The sequence below is a fragment of the Anguilla anguilla genome, chromosome 8 (assembly GCF_013347855.1).
Source record: "Anguilla anguilla isolate fAngAng1 chromosome 8, fAngAng1.pri, whole genome shotgun sequence".
Taxonomy (NCBI): Eukaryota; Metazoa; Chordata; class Actinopteri; order Anguilliformes; family Anguillidae; genus Anguilla; species Anguilla anguilla.
In genome coordinates this window covers 21,408,479-21,430,861 of record NC_049208.1, presented here as the reverse complement: position 1 = coordinate 21,430,861, position 22,383 = coordinate 21,408,479, and the positions used below count along the sequence as shown (strand labels likewise).

The 22,383-nt window shown below is 41.7% G+C and overlaps 1 protein-coding gene across 1 annotated transcript in view; it reads left to right on the top strand.

Annotated features, from left to right (window-relative positions):
- The window catches only part of wnt9a (wingless-type MMTV integration site family, member 9A), a 40,263-nt gene extending 18,865 nt beyond the window's left edge, over nt 1–21,398 (top strand). Inside the window, exons 2-4 of the mRNA XM_035427815.1 lie at nt 11,720–11,979; nt 12,281–12,543; nt 15,662–21,398. Coding sequence (XP_035283706.1) covers nt 11,720–11,979; nt 12,281–12,543; nt 15,662–16,144 — 1,006 coding nt within the window. The 3' untranslated portion in view covers nt 16,145–21,398. The remainder of the gene's footprint in view (nt 1–11,719; nt 11,980–12,280; nt 12,544–15,661) is intronic.
- The last annotated feature ends 985 nt before the right edge of the window (nt 21,399–22,383 follow it).

The following is a 22,383-nucleotide window of genomic DNA, read 5'->3' as shown; positions in this document are numbered from 1 at the left end:
CGCGGGGCTGCGCTCCTGTGCGATCGTCACCTTCCTGCGCTTGCTGACCGTCCGCTGTCCCATTCCGTCCGGCACCGTGCGGCTCTGGCTTCCTTGACAAAAAATCTAAAAATACCCATTGCGCACCATTCAATACCTGCGCCATCCGCCCCGATGACACGGAGGCATTAGTGTCTGCTGCGTCGATTGTCATAGCCGCATTGAATGTGTCACTGGGCAACGTGTCCTTCGCGGGATGTGTGATATTAGCTATATTTAGTGGCTGCTACTTGATCATATTCACCTTTATTACACTGTAAATGATTGCCAACATTCTACATTTCTTAGGGACATGGTAAACTGTACGTAACCTATGGAAAAGCTGGAGAATGGACAGGTTGTATTTTTGATGCAACTGTGGTAGTTTGATATGCACAACACAGCGCAATAACCTCTGGCGAAACCTTTTGTGTTTGTGTGCGTGTGTGTATGTGTTTGGGGGGGGGGGGGGGGGGGGCTTCTCTTTGCCCTCTTTACAGAGTTGCTTTGCAAGTTGCTCTCAGTTGGACTGGAATGCAGCTATAATAAAATAATGCTTACAACCTGTACAAACACAGAATGTTGAACATTGAGTAAATACACCAGCAGAGGCGCAAATGACGAGCAAAGACAAGCGACCCCATTCGTGTGTAAAAGAGCATGACCGCAAACACTTGGCCCCGTTCTCTCCCGTCTCTCTATTACTCTCTGTCTCACATTCTCTCCTCTGTCACTTTCTGTCTCACACCTTCTCCTGCTCTGTCACATGCGTGCTCCCTCTGCCCCTGTCTGTTGTCTGTCTGTCTGTGTTTTTGGTCAATTTCTCTGGGGGAAAAGAGTAAATCATTTGTTTTCAAATTTAACTTTGTTGTGTTTGATGTACATTTCCGTCCTTGGCTTTAAGGTGCTGGTAAGGGAGAAACCTGAGCCTGGCAGGCTCTCTGTTTCCCTCCCAGAAGAGCGTTTATATCCATTGCCTTTACACCCACTTACTTTAGCTCTCACTGCTCCTCCTATGGTTTCCTTTCAACAGCACTGTGGCACGCTATTTCCCCCCAGCCCCCCTGCAGCAGGTCCACCTGCGTGTTGCTCCCCACCCCCCTCCTCCCCCCCCCTTCAACCTTCGCCCCCGGCTGGTTCACCCCTCACCCTAAATGACCCATTACGTCTGTCCTCGTCCGCCTTCAGGTTCATGTTCACCCAATTTCCAATCAACGACCCCCTGTTTTCCCCTTCTCCCCTGGAACCCTGGGGCTCCGTAGCAGTACGTCACACCTGCAATTCCCTCTTGAGTTGTGAGTTTAATTCAGGGCATTTTTTTTACCCGCTGGTATTGCTGCTGAAGGATCGGCAAGAGCGGCTGCTGCCTCTGCTTGTTCCTGATGACTGGCATTTTGCGTGGGGGGGAGGGATTAGCTGCTATTTTTTCTGCAAAACTTTCTTTTATCCACCTGCCTACTGATACGCACGCAACAAGGGGAACATGGGAAATGCGAGGTTGTTTGTCGGTTAACAAATCCAGCATACCCACTGGCGGCGAGGCCACAGCTGTGTCGTGTAAAGGCACGGAAAGTCTCTTGCTCTTTATGTGACAGTGATGGCACTGATCCAGGATCAGAAGACTGAAACCTTATTCCTAATCCCAATCATTTTTCACAAAATCTGAAACTGATTTAGGGAGATGTTTTGCCTGTACTTTCTGCGATGGAGAGATTATGGAAATTGGAAAATGTTTTGGAGACTCGGCTGTCTCATAAAAAATTGAGCATGGATGCAGCTATCAGATAACTTTTAATTGCCAAAAACTTGGCAAACTACCCTAGACCAATCTTAATCGCAATAAAGAACAAGCTTATTTGACAAAGAAGATCAACACATTCCTGGATTCACAACACAAGTTTTTTAGAGCTTGTCAAACAGCCACAAGTGAGATGTTTTTTTTAGCCACCAGGAAGGCCTGCATAGTGGGAGGGAAACAGGACTCCTATGCATAGGAGGATTATTTGTTCAGAATGTTCATATAGTCAGTGTAGCTCAGGTGCACTGTCGCCTTAGAGGTCAGAATCGCTACCTCCAGCTGTGCTCTCAGAATTCATGCTACACCATTGCTAATGACTGACCCGCAAGAACTTGAGATTTGTGCCTAGTTAATCCACACACATATACCCCTACACTTAAGAAAACTAAAAGCATCATGCCCACATGGCACTGAAGCATTGATTGGCTGGTTTGTGACCATGGTCAACTCCCAGCTGCCTGTCAGCCACTCAGTCATGCGTACGTGCGTGTCTATATATGTAACCCCTCATACCGCAAAGCTCTGGGCATTTTTAAAAGCGTAAAGGTTCTGTGAAAAGACTGCAACCAGTCTGGGATTCAAGAGTAGGCCAACGCCTTAAATGTGAAGAACAGAACTGAGGGCGAGACTGTCGCTTGCTCCAAAATGAACGGGCATTTCACTGCAACCGTGCCCGTGACACTCCACTTACACTATGCTCATGAAGAAGGGTGCTACATTATTGATTAATTGGTACACTTATCATACTGCTGGGAGTAGGTTGTTTTATAAAGGAGGTACAGAAGGCAACAGCTCCAAATAATTTCTCCCGAAGCAGGCTTCCCTGGCTCGGGAATCTGCTACCACAATATGTGAGAGTAACTGTACCCGTCCGGTTTTTGTGTCACACAACCTCTACCTGTCACTAAATCTATCAGTCAGTCAGTCCAGATATTTATTCAACTGCATTGTCACTAAGCGCTGCACAAATTGTGGCAGTATAAAAAGTAGTGCAGTAAACACAAATGAAGGCTTGTGATAAAACATTCTCAGGCTGCTCATATATTACTATAGACACATATGTTTGAGACTGTTGGCTGGCTGAACTGATGGTACAGTGGGCTCCTAGTCCTAATTTGAGTAAAAGCATGTGTGTTCATGGTGGCTGTCACAAATGATTGTGACTATGTTAATAGTTGACTCTAGCTGCAATATGACTAGTGATCTAAACTGCTCCCTTTTAATCTAATCTCCCTCGCAATTGCTGATCTCTGAACAGCACTGTATACTTGTGTGCTTTGTATGATATTGAGTGCTTGCTTGCTTGACCCTGACCTGGGTTCAATATTCAAGGAGTCAGGAATGGAGTGGAATGCTGCCCATGCAGCCCTCAAGCTCTAGAATGAAACAGAGCCATGTTGAGATATCATCTCATTTTGAATTAGGAAACATTTAGCATCTGCTCTCAGCCTTTAAAAGCGGTCCAAGGCTCTGAGATATGGAGAACCTGAATGCCATTGCTGACTGCTGTCAAATGCTTGTGAATGAAGTGCAGGGCTGCCTCTGTTTGTCCAGAGAGCCACCATTTAAATAGCACATCCTTGAACAGCAAATCCTTGCAATTATTATCGTGTAACGGTATACCAGTAATGACTTTTCTGGCTGGCTTATGTCTGAGAGTCATTGAACTTAAACGCCATCTGCATTTAATAAGGATATGGACTACTGAATGACTTATTAATGTAAAAATAATACTGGAAATTAATAAGAATAATAATAATAATAATAATAATATAAACATTTAACACAAAGGCATGTGCCAACAGAATCAACATGGTGACATCAGGGAAACAGCACTTGTTTTTTTTTTCTTCACTACTACAGGGAAACAGTAGTGAAAACCAAAAGCTGAATGTAAACAATATGCTAGTCATGGTACTGGATCTAAACATGTAAGCAAGTGACCTAAGGCAAAAAAACAAAACAAACAAACAAGGGAGGCACTTTCTACAGAAGCAAAGTTCCTATTGACACTGAAAAAGGCATCTTCACCCACCTTATTGTTGACAAACTCATTGGGGTATCAGCCTCAATATTAAAATGGCGCCATTCACTAACATCACCAAACTCTCAACCGTCATCCATATATTGTTCATTGTTGCATGTATGGTACTGTTCTTCGTTACCCTGCAGGTCTCTTACATAGCATAGTCAGTATGCAGTCTGTAGCAGTTGAACATAGGCCAAAACCAACAGACAAGACATGTCTAGAGCTCCAGGGTCGGTGTTGGTGGGGAACAGCCCACCTGCAGTACATCAGGAGGTCCGATTGCAAAATAAACACATAAATAAATGTGACCATACCCTGAGTTGGCTGAGTAGCATCTCTTAGCTGTGTAGCTTTTAAATAAAGTCCCTTAGCTTTGTTAAAGTGTGTCAACATGCACACATGCACATAAAGACAGGAGGTTGTGAAACAGCTGAAACAGCAGATCTACTTTTTATGAATACCATTCCTTTAAAATACATTTCTATTACTGAGGTGAAGCACATTTTGGGTTGTTTCTAGTAGTCCTCCAAACAAATCCATATGATTATCCTGAAACACACACCACATTTGATCCTTTTGAATATGAATCCCATGAATTTTGTGGGTGGTACCATGGACGTTCCAAGTTGGTAAATCAAAACAAACACAGCTGAATAGATTAATGCTTAAAAATGTACAGAGCTAACATACATTTCAAGCTTCATTTAGACAAGCAGGTTTGGGGAACAGTGGGATTAAGTCATCTAGGGTTTCTCAAGTTCCTGCAGCATTAGATTCTCCTAATGATGGACCCTTTGCATACAGACTACTGGTCTCTGTCCTTGAGATATGTGTCTCTCGTATGATCGGCACTAGCTTTTCTGTAGTATTGTGTGACTTTCTAGGTGGAAAATAGTCACTGGCTTATGGGTGAATTCATTGGAGGAATGCATATTCTTTAGTAGCAATGCAGGTGTGGGAGCTGGCTTGAAAAGTGACTTGATCGGCTCTACTGACGATTCCAAACTAGGACAAAACAGTAGTACATTTTGAAATGTGACACGAAACAAATATTGGTACATATTTTTTTTTTGTCTCTAACATTCAATTTGAGGTACCTTTAATCATTTTGTTTCTGGCCTTCTGTCATTGCTATGTGCCTCTGAAGTTAAAGGAAATGCACAAAAGAGAGTGCAATGGTAGCCACTCTCTTTCCTGCCTGGGCTGTTCCAGTCCTCTCCAGTCACCTTTAAGAGTTCCAAAAAGGCCCCACGTTCATTCTAGCCCTCCCGCCTCTCGGTTACTGGCTAAAAATATTGCTCTGTGTGTAAGCCATACCCAGCAGCCCGAGGATTAGTGCCGTGACTCGTCTTTGGCCCGCCTCCAGAGCCACAATGTCCTTTTTGTTTGTGGGGTGGACGGAAGTAGCACAGACCACAGTGAGGAACGGCATTTTCTTTCCGCGCCATTGTATTTTGGTGTCACTGCGGGTGTCTGTATCCTTTCTCGCTAAAGGTCTCTTCTCCGCCTTGACAGTGAACACATGTTCTCCCAGTAGAGGGCATGTTAGGGTGGAAGGAATTGGCAGAATTGGGCCTCTTCCTTTTCCTTTCCCTGTCCTCCTGACCTGTTGTGTATTACCTCAGTATATTCTTGGTTTTTACTAGGGGCTGCCAATTCAGATCGCAAAGGGCCACGGTCTCACAGTTTTTCTTTAAACAGTTCATGCACCATGAGTTGACAGGTGATCAGAAGTCTGGATTTGTGTTTCAGTTAAATTTGCTGTTCTTAATACTTAATAAAAAACATGCTTTGTCACCCCCGTATTGTCACGTTGGACTGCAAGTTTGGCCATTTGTTTCCTCCCATCTTTCTTCCCTCTGTTAAGAAAATGAATTTCAAGAACCTTCGCCTGAGAATGTATAAAAGCATTTCTTGCAAAGATGTTGATGTTTCAGTTGTCAATGAAGTATGAAATGGTGAAACACACTCCAGTTTAGCTGGTTGAATAACTAGAAAGCTATTTTATCACTTAGGCTGCAAACCTCAAAATCGTTTGCAGTGCCTGCCTGTCTTCCGTGAACTTCTCTGTTTCTCCTGCCAAACTGCTGCAGACTAATGGCTCTGTCATTCAGCTCATCTGCCACACTAATACAAAGCTTCAGTGTTTTTATTCAAGGGTATATTGTCATTGTACATTCAGAGCATTTTTGGTCATGTTTTAGCATGATATATTGGGTCTAGTGAATTTACTTATGTATTTATTTTTACACACCACAGAGTATACAGAGGCATTAAGTAATTAACAGTAAGAGTGAAGGCTGGAGGGAACTCTTCGACTCCAGCCGGTCAGATTTCAGCAGGTCCATGGGTAAAAAGTGTAGAAAAAGCATATTCCTTAACAGGACCCCGTAGTCTTCTGCTGACCAGTTATCTCTGCCTGCATCTGTGAGAGGCTCTGTGCCAAGGAGAGAACGTACTTAAGAGCCGCCATGTTTAAAAGCCTGGTTTGACTTTGGACAGGCAAAAACACAGAAATGACCAGCCTCTGGGCTGCTCCTGTGACCACAATGCCCCTGAACCTGCATACCTGCTCCCTCTATGGGAGCGGCTGCAGTAATAGCTCCGTTTGAAGCTGTCCGTCCTTCATCACACCCATTTCCTGTAATTCCGATGGTACCTCAGCACCAGTCTGTCCGTGGCCTCTAGGTAACCAAATACAGTTCACACGCCATCCAGTTCAGTTCAAATAGCTGCACAGGCATGGCAAATATGTTTCACCACAGCCTATTGCGCAGACTTGTATAAATTAAAGTAGACGTCATTAAAAACATAATAAAAATTATACTCTTTCCCACCTGTTTCTCCTGCTGTCATAAACTCACTTTGAACAGGGTACATTTAGTGTAATTCATGCACTAAGGGGACATTTATTTAGTTTTGTTCATGTGCTTTCACTGGCCTTTCATTGTGTTTATGTTCATGCATTGGGATACAATTTCCCAGCGTGCAAGGTATCTGAATTTTGATTCAGGAATGTGCCACAACACAAACCTCTGTTACTTTTCTTTCCCACAAAGACTGTGAAAAATGTATTTTCCAACAGGGTCAGCTCTGCATAATTCCTGGGATAATTATTAAATTTACTTAGCAGATATCATTCTATGGATACGATTTACATATTAGGTATAAGCAACGTAATCCTGCCAACATTTTTTTAAAGATCTCTGTGCTTATCAAGTCAATGTTTTGGTCCAAAGAGCTACCAAGCCATTTTCTGAAAAATAAAAAAACTATAAATTTACATGTACATTACAACAGTTTGATGGGTGCCCGAAGACGGGCAGGAAATGTAAGCTGTCATATTCAGGAAATTTAGTGCATTCAGAAATTTAAGGTATGGTATGCAGTTACTCTTCAGGAAATGTATAACACAGCATAGCATTTTTCTCTTTTTCCTGTCATGTGACCTTAAGAGGGAGGGGTCTGGTCAGTAGTCAGTGAAAGTATCCATAACTCAAAACTTCAAATTGCACATCCAAAAGGCATTGAAGATGGAGAATGGAGAATCTTTTTGGTTTTTTTTTCTTCTGGCAAATGTGGCTGTCCTCAGACACGGCTTGCCACTGACTGAAAGCTTGGTAGTGTGCTTCTACGGAAATGAGGGAAGGCAAATGCATTGACAAATAAAGAAGCCTTCTGGCCTAGACAGGAATTCTGAATCCCAGTCCCCGAGGCACAAATTCTTTTTCATTCGTTACTCAGAACTTCAATGATTTTCCTTTTCAGTGAAATGACGGGACGCAAATGCCAGCCTTGAAAAGGAAGGTTATGAAAAGTGTATGACTACAATATAAGTTTTGCTATTTTAATTCAGTGGGGTAAGATATATTAGTATGATGTAACATGTTTGTTCCTGTGGAAGAAATCAAGAAGCATTTGTAAATTTTCAGCTAAATTTATCTTGTGCATATTGGTGCTGAATACCATGCTGGGGCAAGAATACTCTGTCTGCTTATCATCAATTGTATCCAACTCATTCAAGCCAAGGCTATAACATTCCGAATCAATCCAGTCAGGGCTAGTACATTCCAGCTCAATCTATGCAGGGCTAGTGTATTCTAGCTCATTCTAGTCAAGGCTGGTCCAGTTTAGCCCTTTCCAGTAAAGGTCAATTCAATTTTCTACTACCTAACACTGATTACAGTAAGTGGTGTTAAGGCTATCAATTAAATCAGCTGGTAAAATCTATAAAGATGAAAAATCTGCAAAAGTACATATAATCGGAGACCGGGGATTAAAGTTCAGGTGTCATTGTAACATATATCGGAAGGTGTCAACCTGTCAAACCATCACAAAAGTGAGTGTGTCATCTGTGTTTGCTCATACTATAAGTTATTTAAATTTATAATTCAATAAAAAAATTTTGTAATCTCCCATAAAGACTGTGGTCGATTGGACGATGTGTCACTTGCTGAAATAAACTTGAAGGACAATTGTCTTTAAAAGAACCAAGTTTTCCAAACAAGTTTTCCTTACCTTAAATGGTTGGTTTGGACACTTTCTTTAACTGAAGTCAGTGGCATGTTCCTCAGAGCATAGCTTCTAGCGGTTATATTCATTTTAGCCCTGGTTATAATAAGATAGAACAAGGAAAAACACAACCAGATGTTTTCAATTACTGTTCTTGCACACAGTTCAGGCTAGAATTATCCTGTTTTGCACTGATTTTTATGGGAGCTGTAAAAATTGCAGTTGTGAAATAGAATATCTTTTGCTGTTTTACTTAAAATGAAAACTTTTTTGAGCACTAACTGAAGGATTGGTCCTTTGAAATCCAAAGTATGAAATATATAAAACTAGAAGCAGTATATACAGTTACATTTTATCATGCTCTTCACTGATGCAAGAAGGCAAGCATTAAATCCAAATCAGTCACACCTATCACTACTGAAAAAATGTAAAATGCTATCAAAATTTGACAAAGGAGCATGTCTTACTACTGTTGCTATAGAATACCATGTAGAATAATTCATGGCAATCGATCCGAAAGTTTACTGTTCAGAGTTCAATAATAAGTACATAAGAGACATTGGACATAAAGTTCTCTTGCAATTAGGCTTCTGTTGAGTATATTTAATCGTAGACCACACTTTCAAGTTGAGGGTAAGTACTTGCCCATTATGGAAAGTTAAAAGCCAAAGGCTGGTGAATAAAATCAGTTAAGAGCTATTAGCTTAACTACATTATTCCGGTCGTGTGCAGTTGAACTTTTTTTTTTTTTTTTACAAATCCAGTATAAGTGCACCTTATTGGCATAAAAGTAAAGTTGTTAGTCTAGTCACTAGTATCATATTTGGACAAACTCCCAGCTTTAGATTTAAAACAACTTTATCCATCAGAAATGAAAGCAAAATTCCCTGTCAAAAATGGACCAGAATTGTGTCACCACCATGACTGCTCTCCCCCATCTAAAAAGCAGTGACTAATTTATTGTGTAATATTGGAAATTTCTGTGACCATGCCATTAACTTTTAAGTACAAAATCATGTCTATATCATGAATGGGCATGCTTAATGTCACCATGTTCTCAACAGCAGCAGATTGGCCACATTTCATGTCAATTAATTTCATGACAGACAGGCAGAAGCCATAGGGAAGGGAAGAATTAGACATGCTCTAGCTGCCATTAATGGAGAACATAGTGTCAGTCTATCCACATGGCCACCCTTCAGGGGTGGTTCAGGGAAGGAATGATCCTCTTCATTGCCGAAAGTGGGAAGGGCATTGACAGAACTTTTATCTGCACTTTTCTGTCCCCCTGGTTGCAGTATTCAGAGCACTCAACACAAGGGATGGGTATTGTTCAGATTTTGCCGATACCAGTACTAAGATAATACTTTGTGCCTGAAAAATGCGGGAATCGATACCTTCTTTAAAATAAAGAGCAGATGATGACATTAGAGAATGTATTTTATTGCAAATGCTTAAATGTTTAAACTATACTTTGTACTTTTTTGCTTTTGGCATTTTGCCTAAGTTTAACATTAGCTAGCTTGCTAATGGTCCTTGCTGTCACTGACTGAGTCACTGACTGAGTCAACAGAGCGAATGTAACATTAGCTAGTCAATGTGTGTGGCACCAAAATGAGGCACCAAAATCTGCATTGTGATTTGGTCTGGTAGGTACTGGTCACATGAGTACTGGTGCTGTAGTGGTACCTGGTTTCAACACCCAAACATTTTCAACAGAAGACATGCCCAATAAATCTGGTGATCACCAAATCGTTAGGACTGGCTTCCTCCAAATCCACCATCAACCCTAATTCCCTCCCATCAATTAGTTTTATTTTGACAGATGGGTATTCTAAGTTGAATGGACCACTGTGACCTAAACCAGGCAGGTCTGAGTCTTTGGCAGTGTCAGCCTGTGATACTGTTGTCTCACTGCAGGCGTGGTGTCAACCTACCCTGAGTCCCTGAGCGCCAGAGGTCTGACCAGCCCTGACATTATGTAGACGCCCTGCTTTTGCCAGCAAATGTATTAAAAGTTGTATTTAGGAAGGTTCCGCTCTTTCAGAAAGCATAACTTTTGCTACTTGATGCCACAGTTGAATATGAGTGTGATTCTACATCCTCCCAGATTTTGAGTTGGGGAGGAATGCTTACGCTATCGAGTAAACATCGGCTTTTTATATTAAAAGAGTTCTGGGAAGCAGGCCTCGGTAAAGGCCTAATACCTCTGCCCAGATTGCAGGGAATTTGCCAGACAAGACAAAGTAACTTCACATACTGATGTCGATAGGTAATCCCAGCCTGCTCCTCTTCAGGAAGATCATGCAAAACTTATCTGGACCAAAACTTAACCCTACCGGTTTCAGGACAGCTGTTAATCCTCAAGCGGTTACTGCAATTTGCTTATTTGTCATGAAAAACAAAACTCTAGCATAAGTGCACCATTTAACTAAATGTTTTTAATAGACTGACATGAACTACAAGTGATGGCACGTGTCTGTTATTGTGGAGGATGTTGCATTTAAAAAAGAAACCCGATTCCCATAATAACATGTGTACGCTCTATGTCGTGGTTAGGAGTTGGATGAATCTGTTTTTTTGGATTCATTTAAAAATGGCAGAAATAGACCAAGAAAAGCGATGTAATGAGCCACTATCTTGCCAATGCTGTCAGTTAGTAGGACCAAACTGGACACAAGCCTACAGTCAAATTTTCTGTTTGTGTGTTTGCTAATGTATTGCAGAGCTTTCCTTTTTGGAACCTCAGAATGTTGGTCAGAGTGTCGTGCATTTTGTTACCAACTCTACCATCTGTGTTTTCAGACAACGTGTGGATAAACAAATCAATAAATTCATATTTTCTGCAGAATGTGGTTAAACTAGTCATGTCAATGGACAGTAACACTATCTATTCTTTCTGTGCCTTAAGTGCATATGAGCCTGAATGTAAGTCCTACAATATGTTAGATGAGTAGTAATTGTAGCCATTTCAGAATTTTGTACTCAACTTTCATTTTACTTTAATTTAATGAACATATTAAGCGTATGCACTTTACATTTAAGTTCATTATTCAAAACAGAGATCTTGTGTAAACCTTCTGTGTCCTTGTAAGCCTTGTAAGAGTGTATTTAATGTGTGTACCATTGTCTCCGTAAACCTGTGTGGGTTGTGTGTACCTACTGGGTCTATCTGAACTTGTTTATAGAGTGTGTATCTTTGACTCTGGAAACCCTTTGTGGGTTGTGTGTACCTTCTGGGTTGCTGTAAAACTCTGTGTACCTATGTCCCTGTAAACGTATGAGCATGTGGACACAGAATATGTGTTTGTGCTGTGTCCCTGCACAGCCTGAGACTGTGTCTGCTTATCTTTACTGTCCAGACTGACGGGTAATGAGCCCCTGTCCATCCTGCCACTGAGCACGCAGCCTGAGGAGAGCACAGCCAAAGCACACTACAAGCTCTGTGACCGGCTCAAGCTGGAGAAGAAGCAGCGAAGGATGTGCCGGCGGGACCCCGGTGTGGCAGAGACCCTGATGGAGGCCATCAGCATGAGTGCCTTGGAGTGTCAGTACCAATTCCGCTTTGAGAGGTGGAACTGCACCCTGGAGGGGCGCTACCGAGCCAACCTGCTTAAGAGAGGTACGTACTATCAGACGTACAGTACCATTTGCAGGGGGAGAATATTGCCCTATGTAAATTTGTGTTAAATTTGTCTTGTGGCCATATACATTGGGAACATTTTGTGCCAACATCACTATGAAATGTTAAGGGGGATTAATGAAGGACAGAACTGAAAAACTTTACAGTGCTATCACCAAACCACCATTTCTCAGGAAATGCTGTGGAAGTGTTATTTCGGCATGAATATAAATGGAAAACGAGTTTGGTGAGCAATGTGTTTATTTGACCTCTGATGACCTCTTGCTCCTTTGCTTGTCAGGTTTCAAAGAGACGGCGTTCCTGTATGCGATATCCTCAGCAGGCTTGACCCATGCCATGGCCAAGGCCTGCAGTGCGGGGCGGATGGAGCGCTGCACCTGCGACGAGGCCCCCGACCTGGAGAACCGCAAGGCCTGGCAGTGGGGCGGATGTGGGGACAACCTTAAATACAGCAACAAGTTTGTCAAGGAGTTCCTGGGCAAGAGGTCCAATAAGGACCTGCGCGCCCGTGTGGACATGCACAATACAAACGTGGGCATGAAGGTGGGCATGGAGATATTTGGATACAATAATCAAAACGGCATTTGTGAAAAATTTACATGCATTATGATGTGCTTATTGATTTGGTAAGGTATAACACAACATCTTTTTCCAATGCATTAGTTGAGAGCTATAATCATAATCATAACAATGATTGCAACCTTTTAAAGATAATTCTTTTAGCAGTCTTCAGTTTGAGATTAAACATTAAGGTTACATACCTCATAATGAATTCATGGAGGACCCAGCACAATTTGTGGGAATTGCAGAGTCTCAATGTTTCATCTGCGATTCTATGGGAGAAAAAGTGTACCGGCGTCCATATCTTCTGTCCCTTCCTACTCAAACAATGGCAGGAAATCTTTAACCCCAGAGTGACTCTGTGGGACTGTCCCAGCCGGCCAGGCTGAGCTGCTGACAGGTTAACTCATCCAGGGTGAGCCCTTCCCCTCCATAGCGCTGTCTGGTTCCCCCAGCAACCGGGCCGCCGCTTGGAAACAGGCAATGGGAACCATATGTTTCAAAGTGCTTGGTGTGAGTTTTACGATTGCTGTAACTACCTTCAGATTAACGCTTAATGGCCTTGACAGAGGATGCCTCGGCCTTGCACTAAATAGACGGGTGAGACGTACAGCTCTTTCTCTCGCTGCAGGGCGGAATCCGTGCCACTTGGGGGAAGACCAGTTTTGACATCTATAAAAACACTCTCAATGCAGGCACATGTGCTCCTGTGTCCGCTTCTGATTTAGCCTGTCTGAAAGTCAGCTGTTTTGGTGGTGTCAGTTGGATGGCCACAGGGCCTGGATTCCTTAGTTTTGTGACATATGGATTTTGGTTATGATCTCTGTACATGTATGAATTGTCCAGCGGCCAAAGTGGTCCCCCAAATGTTAAGTAAATGATCCTTTCAGACCTCTGTCTCCTCTGCGTCAAATGTGGTGGTTTATGTAAACTATTAGTAGTCTACAGTCTGTATACTGGATATGATTCAACAAAAATATTTTTATTTTTGCTCACCACTTGAAGGTTTGTTCAGCAATACAGTTAAATAGCCGCATTTTCCACTGTAGATGTGTTTATTAGCAATATGGAATGACATATATTATAATTTGTTTTCTAAAAGCTTTTTTGTTGTACTTGAGTATAATGAGCATTTATAAAATTCAGATTTGTTGCAGCTTTTACCAACTGTACGGAATCAAAAAAATATGCCAAAATACCTGAACATCCATTTAAATGGTCCTCGCTCACCTTAAATTGACTGTGAAATTGATAATCACTTATTAATTCCCCCTTTACAAACAGGGCTCATTTCATGCTGGGTGTAGCTTTGCGATTGTGTGGGCTGGAGGGAGGGTACCTTGGAAGTGTTTTTAAAAGTAACAGGCAAGGCCCACACATCAATAGCCAAAAAACTACGAGTCTGGCTCTGAACACCTTTACTCATATTTTCTTATACTGTTGCCATTTTCATTTTAGCATGAATATGAATCATGATGCAAAGCATATCCCAAATATTTCCAGACAGAGACTGATCCTGCTGGACCAAGAATACACGTTCATTCTTTCTTATCCAAATCCCATTCGTCTCACAAGGTATTTTATTTGTAATAAAGTTTTTACGGCGTTATTTTTTGGAGTTTGCATGTGTAGGAGTAGAGGGTTCAGGTCAGAATCCCATATGGAGAGCCAGTCCAGGAATGTGCTGGTCTCGGCATCCCCCTCCACTTCACAGCTGACTCCACATTTCGGCTCTGTATTTTGGCCACAAGCGAGACGCACGTGCACTCTATTTTTTTTTTTTTTGCCTGCCTGTCCGGTTACGATGTGGACGCAATAAGGAATAGCGCTTAATGCAGCCCAGTGACTATTTTTTTCGCTCACGAGGGATTTTGCAGTGGGAACATGCAATCTGATAGGATCTCTAGCAGGCATTAAAACAGACTTCTTGTCCTGTTGCTGGAATGAAGAGGGTCCCTAGGGAGGCACCCTCATTGCTTTTCAGAGCAAAGGTGTGGTATTTGTGGCATGTCAAATTATTACGGGTGTGGCCGTTATTACTGTGCGGTCGCTAAATATGTTGAGATTAGGGCGGGGGTACAGTTTTAATGAGGAGATTTCGGACTTAAAATGCTGTGCCGGAGTTTACCCTTGACCATGCTCTTCGCTTAAACCTGTGCTGAGTTCTTAGAAGTCACAGACGTTGTTTGGCTTAGTGTTAGAGACAGCCCTCACCTCCCTTGCTTAAACATGGCTTCAATTCGAGCCCACAAACAGTGGGTAGGACGTGGGCCTCCTGTCTACTTAACATCTCTCTCCTGCACCCCTTCTGTTTTTTTCCGAGGGACATCTCAATGGGTCTTTTATTCCAAAAGCACTGTTGGGTAATATTGTTCCTCTTATTACTAACAGCTAGGATTGGGTTTAATTAAACTGGATTACACTTGATAATCATAATAGCATCAGTGCCCCCTTGCCTGTCACCATCGTCAACCTTTCGACTCACAGCACCCCTGTGTTTCGTGTTTTGCGGTCTGTTAATTAAAGGATGGTGTACTGCAAGGCCTCCTGGGAGTTCTGCCTTGATGGCGAATGTTTAATGGCCTTGCTTAATTAAATCCGCCATGTTTGAGGGAGACACTACGGGCCCAGCTTGTTGGAATAGACCACCTTTTGTTTGAAACCTGTTTTCAAAGTTTGGGGGAATATTTTTAATCAGTATTTTGGGGTGCGTCATTCAAGCGTTTCATATTGGCCTTCAAAGGTATTAGGCACTGTACTTTTCATAGGATACAACCTGGGATTATAATGGCATGTTGTTGCCAATTATCTTTTTAATGCACGGATAAAAGAGAAGTAAAAATGACTTTTTGATCATGCTCTGAAATTATACCCCAGATAATTTAAATGGTATGGATATCGTAATCGTCATTTTGAACCATGCACCTTAGAGATTACAGACACTGGTCATGATTGGCATTTTAGTATTGCCTCTGCCTCAAAAAACACTCACCCTCAAAAGGTTATTGTGTCTGTTAATGATGATATAATTTAATTTTGATGCCTCGGTGCTTTGATGTAGCACCGTGTACTGATCGCATGCTGCCTCTGTGTCTCCCAGGTGATCAAGGCCGGAGTGGAGACCACCTGCAAGTGCCACGGCGTGTCAGGGTCCTGCACAGTGCAGACCTGCTGGCGGCAGCTGTCGCCGTTCCACGAGATCGGCAAGCAGCTCAAGCTCCGCTACGAGACGTCCCTCAAGGTGGGCAGCTCCACCAACGAGGCCACGGGCGAGGGGGACATCTCGCAGGCCCGGGCCCAGCAGCAGCCCCTGCCGGGCCCCAGCGACCAGATCCCCCGCACCACGGACCTCCTCCACATCGAGGACTCGCCCAGCTTCTGCCGCCCCAGCAAGTACTCCCCGGGCACGTCCGCCCGCAAGTGCTACAAGGACAAGAACTGCGACGCCATCTGCTGCGGCCGGGGCCACAACACCCAGAGCAGGGTGGTAACCCGGCCCTGCCAGTGCCAAGTGCGCTGGTGCTGCTACGTGGAATGCAAGCAGTGCACACAGAGAGAGGAGGTCTATACCTGTAAGGGGTAGCCGCCGCCCCTCCCCCGAAAAAGAAAAACACTCCCTCTTGCCACCCTCGTTGACTTGCGGACTGAACTGAGAAAGGGGGAGGGGGCGTCGGCCCGGGGAGGTTCGTGAGGGAGTGGAAGAGGCCGGCGAAGGCGAGGAGCTGGCCAGCGCAAAGATGGAAAGCACTTTTGAAAGGCGCCTCGAGGCCGCCGGCGACGCTCGTTCACCGTTTTGTGCCGCGGGGGCCGAGAGCGTCCTCCGTAGAGCGCGAGAGGTGGGGTCATGGGGGTTTGTTGGCTGGCAGGGGAGCTCTGCATCGCCCCTCACCCATGACCTCCAGCGACCGCAAGGAAACTCAGTCGTGGGTGGCCGTGTACCCTCAGTGTGTGAGCGGATAGAGGAAATTTAAATTCCAAAAGACTGATGTTTGGGCAGAGAAATTTCCTCTTTTTTATCAAAACCAACCCTGGCTATAAAGAGCAGGGGGATAAACAGTCAAGCAGCAAATCTGAGGCGATCTTGTGTGTTTGAGAGAAGCAGAGACAGGGTGTAATATATATTCTACACGCACATATACACACTCACACACACCTGTGTGTATGCATATGTATGTAAATATATTTAATTATATAGTAATTCTATTATATTTACCACTTATCTAAACATCTAGTACAACCACTACCCACACAAATGTTTGGAGTTCTTTGTGTGCCTTTTCTTACTTCTGATCGTAATTCACTCTGACAAGGCCCTTTGGAAAGCAGTAAATTTGTTTCCTCTTTTGCTCTCTGTGGATATAATTTATGGACCGAAGGTGTACGTGCTTTATGTGTGCCGGCTTCTTTGGCCATGAGACAAGCTACTTTTGTGACTACTCCTGTCCAAGGCAAGGAGACACCAAGCAAAAAAAAAACCCTTCCTTGGACTTCCCTTCAAACTTTGAAGGGGTAGGAGGATACTAAGTACTTTTTTTTTTTCTTCTCATCGTTTTTTTTATGGTTGTTTCTATTTTTGGCCACAAAATAAACACAAAAGACTAATTGATCAGGGAAAGATAAACCACTATGTCCACTACTCCAAGCTAAACTAAGCTACGGCAAGTCTGGGAAGGGATCAAAGAGAAGGGGAAGGAATGTCGCAGTTTCTCTTAGCTTTCTGGACTGCAAAAGTGGCAACAATAATCTCTATAAAATCAGAGGATAAATCTCCAGATACCAGCTGCACTGGATTGCCAGCTGTGCCAAATACAGGCGCACCACCAGTTGGTGGCTGTTTCTTACCCTTTCCTTTGATGAGAATCCTTGTCACACGAGCATCACTGTGACAGCAAGACGGCAAGTGGTGTCAGCACACATACCTTATCCTCCATCCATAACACAGGACACTCTCAGTTTATTTGAACAAATGACATAAAGCTGTCAGTGGCTATAAGGATTCCTGGGAGTAGAATGCTCTACTGAGTCCTCAATCCATTCTTTCTATCAGCAAAGGCTTAGCTGCAGCCCCAAAATAATTCAATGAACCGAGATATTGTAATTTTTTTAAGTTCCCTTTAATGGATTTTCATCAAACATTATGGAAATGTTGTTATTGACATGTATTACGGTGTTAGTTATGGTAAGAGAAAATGAGTGTTTTTGGGGTGGGGAATTACATGTGTGCATGAAGTATGTTTATACAGAAAATGGAGTGTTTGCCTTGTTAACTCCTTAAATGAATAGTAATGTACTTTTCCAAGCTTTTCATGGCAGAACAATGGCAACGTATAAAATTTGTTTTCTGCTATTTTGCAATACGAAAATTGCTTGTCAGAAAGGGACTTCTTTTGTTTCTTTAAAGTACTTAAACATTTTCAAATCGCAAAAAAGTCAAGAAGTTCCTGTGCCTTAAATTTCTGCCTTAGAAGATGCCTTCATTGTACGCTCTGTCCCTAATTACTACAGAAAATTCAATTTCACAATGTAGGCAATGACTAAACAACCTCAATGGAATGTGTTGTTTGAAAAAGTAGAATATCGAAAGGCATGATCAAAGCATTGCATCTGAAAAAGTAGCCGTGAGGTCAGGTTAAAGTCAGTGAAGCTGAAAGTGAAATGTTTTTTTTTCTTTTTTGTTCTTTTTCAAAAATAATGGTTTGAAACAGATTTTAGTGCCAGCATTCAAGTCGCATAAAGATGCCGTACGCTATCCTTTTAGGAACATTCAGTTATTTGTTTTTTTTAGATCAAATGCAAAGTCAGAGGTACCGATGTAGGTGTAAATTAATAATTTTTCTTGTCATTTCATTGGTGGGCAGTCCTCCATAAGTGACGCTCTCGGAGGGAGCACATTTGACAAATGTCCTTACCAGTACGTGACACACGACCTGTTGACCTAGAGTATCAGCACATTTCAATATTCTTTGTATTCAAAACGGAGTGTATGACTATGAACAGAAATATAAAAAGTGTATATATTACCATATGACGAAAATATGTATGAACATAGAAATTTATATACATTAACTTTTAAAAGGCAAGTGTGAATGAACTACTGAGTGAGAAACCATATATTGTAATATAGCACCATTCACGCACTGAAGCCTGGAAGCTTTCTCTTTAAAACTTTAAAAGTATTTAAAGACAATGATATATATATATATATATATATATATATATATATATATATATATAATGTGGATGTATTTCCCGTTGTGCATTGTAAATAGTTATGGTTTATTATCCTGTGGTAAAAAGACAAGGGTGAGGCATATGCTTACAACTCACAGGCAATTTTGGAGGAAATTGGGGTGGGCGGTAGGTTTGACATTGACGTTGGCTGAAAGGTTTGTGGTCGGTCACCGCTGTAAAACCTCTGGTTGCAAGAGATTGCAGGAACTGACATCTAAAATTCCATTTGCCAGTTTCCGTAAATCATGGTTAAAGAAAAAACAAAATCAGACGGCAACACATATGTGACCGTGGCCTTATCAGAGAGACAACATAAACTCCCGATCAAAACATCCATGGAGAATGTGACCTTTCGCGCGCGCTCGTTTGTTTCTGCGTACTGTGACTTGCACACAAAAGTATTTCTCTCAAATAGGAGCTGACTTTTGGTTGTCTGTGCCCCCGTGAGCCGAATTCCAAACATTTTGAGATGGCAAGGCAAACCAATTAAGGAGCAGTTGAAAATACATACATAGAGCTTTGCACGCTACATGAAAACCATAATGGCTATGCACGTAGCCTCAAAAAGAAATGCCTCCACACCACAGCGCACAGGGGCAAGAGTCTTGTCAGCTGTCTGCTGTGTAGTTTACTAACTGAGCCATGCCTCAAGCTATGCTGTTCTGATTCCCTGCAGTGCTGATTCATTAAACAAGTCCAAACATTAAAGACTGTATGTATATACATTCTATACTCACACATACATACATATATTCTGTGTGCGTGTGTATGTATATAAAGAACACACACAATATGCACACATACATAGTTTAATCATTTACAATGACTCTGAAATCTCAGAAAGCTGCAAGACTCCGTTCTTTAATATGTGAGATGGTCTATTCAAAAATATGTATTTACCTAGTACACCCATGACAGCATACAGTGTATCATCTGTCATCATTTTGGTTATTTCTTGTGGTCCAGAGTCAATCTAACTGCAATGTGCTTTCACCTTAACAGTATCTCCTAGAGTACCCATTTTAAGCAAGTGTTTCCCACTGCATTGCCATTGAAATCAGCTGAAATCAACAAATGGTGTCGCAGGTGCAGGTAAATTAGACAAAAGACACTTCAGAGTCAACAGGAGAGCACACTGTGCTTTGATTGAGCCTGGTCCTTACTCATTTCTGATTTAGCCCAAGTGTTATGCAGCTAGTGAGACCATTGAACTGAAAGTTGGATGTTTTTGTCAGTCAGACTGTCTTGAAACGTGTCTCTCTGGATCATGTTTGATATGTTTATTTTGTAGGGACAAAGGAAAATAGAAAAGAGAGTTAAATTATTATTTTTTGAAATATTATGAGCATGTGTTCAATGTAAATACTGTAAAGTCAAGACCGTTGTTATAGCCTTTATTTTTTACCGTGGCTTGCTTTAGGCCTTAGGGGGAAATAGATTCTTTGAGGTGGAAATTTTGGCAGAGGCAGTATAGGCTTATTATTAAAACAATTATTGCACCTCTCTTTAGACTCTTGTTTTCAAAAAAAAAAAAAAGTGAAAAAAAACTAAACTTTCTGTCACTTGAGCACAAAACAAATCCTAACAAATTCAGTCACTCGTTGTTATTCTGATTCTTTTTACGATGGATTTACATTTAATTTCATAAGATAACCCCACTGATTTAACCAGAAGTGTAGAACATTCAGAGAGAAATGTTTATATTCTGCTTAAGTTAAACTTCACAGATATTATGACTGACAACATCGCACAGGGCATTGTGTGTCAATGTTTTTCAATCCAACAAGTGGCATTAAAAATTCCAGAGATTGCCACTCCAATTTTGCACCACTCTATTCTGCTGCCCAGTGCTTAAATAACGTAAAAATGTTTTTTTTTTTCCAAAGAGACTGAGAATAAGAATATATTTAATATATGATGTAGAAATTTAATTCATAATGGGAGAAATAATGCTCCCTCATTTAAAAATTTTATGAATATTACTGATTGCTTGCTGTTCTCAAGAAAGCAGTACATTTTTGAAAGAAAAAACCCTTTAGACCAAGTACTCTTAAAGAGTACCTGGAATCTGAAAAGAAATTTCTACTTTACTGGCCTACTTAAGACTGGTCACTTCATAAGTGGCCTTTTATTAAAATTTCCTCCGGCATTTTTGTAACCAATAATCAGCATGTCATACAGGCGATCCTGTAAATCACAAATCTTACAAATATTGATGTAAATTGGTAAGTAACTGGGTACCATAGATCTCAAAGCTCATGACAGGGAGTTCTATAAAAACACAAATACAGTTATAAGAATGTGACATCATTTGGGGTGACCTTCACCTACAGTAGGTCACCTGTATTAGGGTTTGTAATGTGCTGCCTTTGTTTTAAATAAACTTCCATCATCCTTTGATGGAGATGTAATACTAACAACAGAGGTTGGCTTCTTCCTCTTTTTCATGTCTTATGGGAACCTAAGTTATTTTCTTCTACCTCATGTGTATAGCTTGTAGGTATAAACTGATTCTGAATGACTGGTAAGAATGTATTTAAGTTATTTAACATCTTTGTATAACAAAGGCAAGAAAATCTGGAAATAATAAATGAATTTTTAAATTATTTTTGCCTCTCGCCCTGATATTTTTTTATGAATGTGTCATGTCAGGATGTTGATCCTCAAATTCAAAAGATCCTCAGATGTAGCTCTGAAATGTGCTTACAGATGTTTCTAGATTAATTTTAAAGGATCAAAGTAATTAGAACCATTTATAGTTGTCAATATTTTGACACACAGCATACATCATTCTGTCCAGAATATTTGAGGCATACAGCTGTGCATTGCTAAGAATGTGCCAGCCTGGGTTAACACAGCCCATGTGGTGATGGGAGTGAAGTTTCATGACACCTGAAAGGGGAGAAGCTACCATAGGCTACCGATGACTCACTGCTTTATACAAATTATTGTGTTTTTGTGTGGCAAGTAAAATATTTTGATTGGTTCAATCATGTCAGTGATTGACAGTTTACAGTAGCCCACCCATTATGGGATTCATGACACTTCACTCACCAATCAGTAGTTACATAATTTCAGTAACATCACAAATGTTAAAATCCCAATAAACAATACCCATTCACTGTTTTTATTTGCATTTTACATAGAATGCTAAATGTTGCCCCAGTGAAGAAAAAATAATTTATTCAAATCCCACTCTGTATTGTACCAACACGCATATTCCTCTTGCCACAGAAGTAAAAATATAAGAACAGAATGTATTTTTTGTTCTATGGGGGTTTTCCAGTCTTTAGTAAGTGCAATAGGAAAGGTGATGGCAGCATTCCCAATCTAGAAAGAAAGAAATCCTCACTCTCATAACAGTAAAAAAAAGACCCCGACATCTGATTGTGAAAACAAAACACAATTTGTATTACATCTGCATTAATACCTCAGACATTATCCCCGACACGTGTTGCAGAATTTCCTGCATTAAAGCAGAAGCCCTCCGTGTGATTCCCCCCCGCTCGCCCCGCTCGCCCCACTCGCTCTGGCCGCCGCAGCGGAGTGGCCGAAAGTTCCCAGCGCGTCTCACCCCTCCTGACTTCCTGC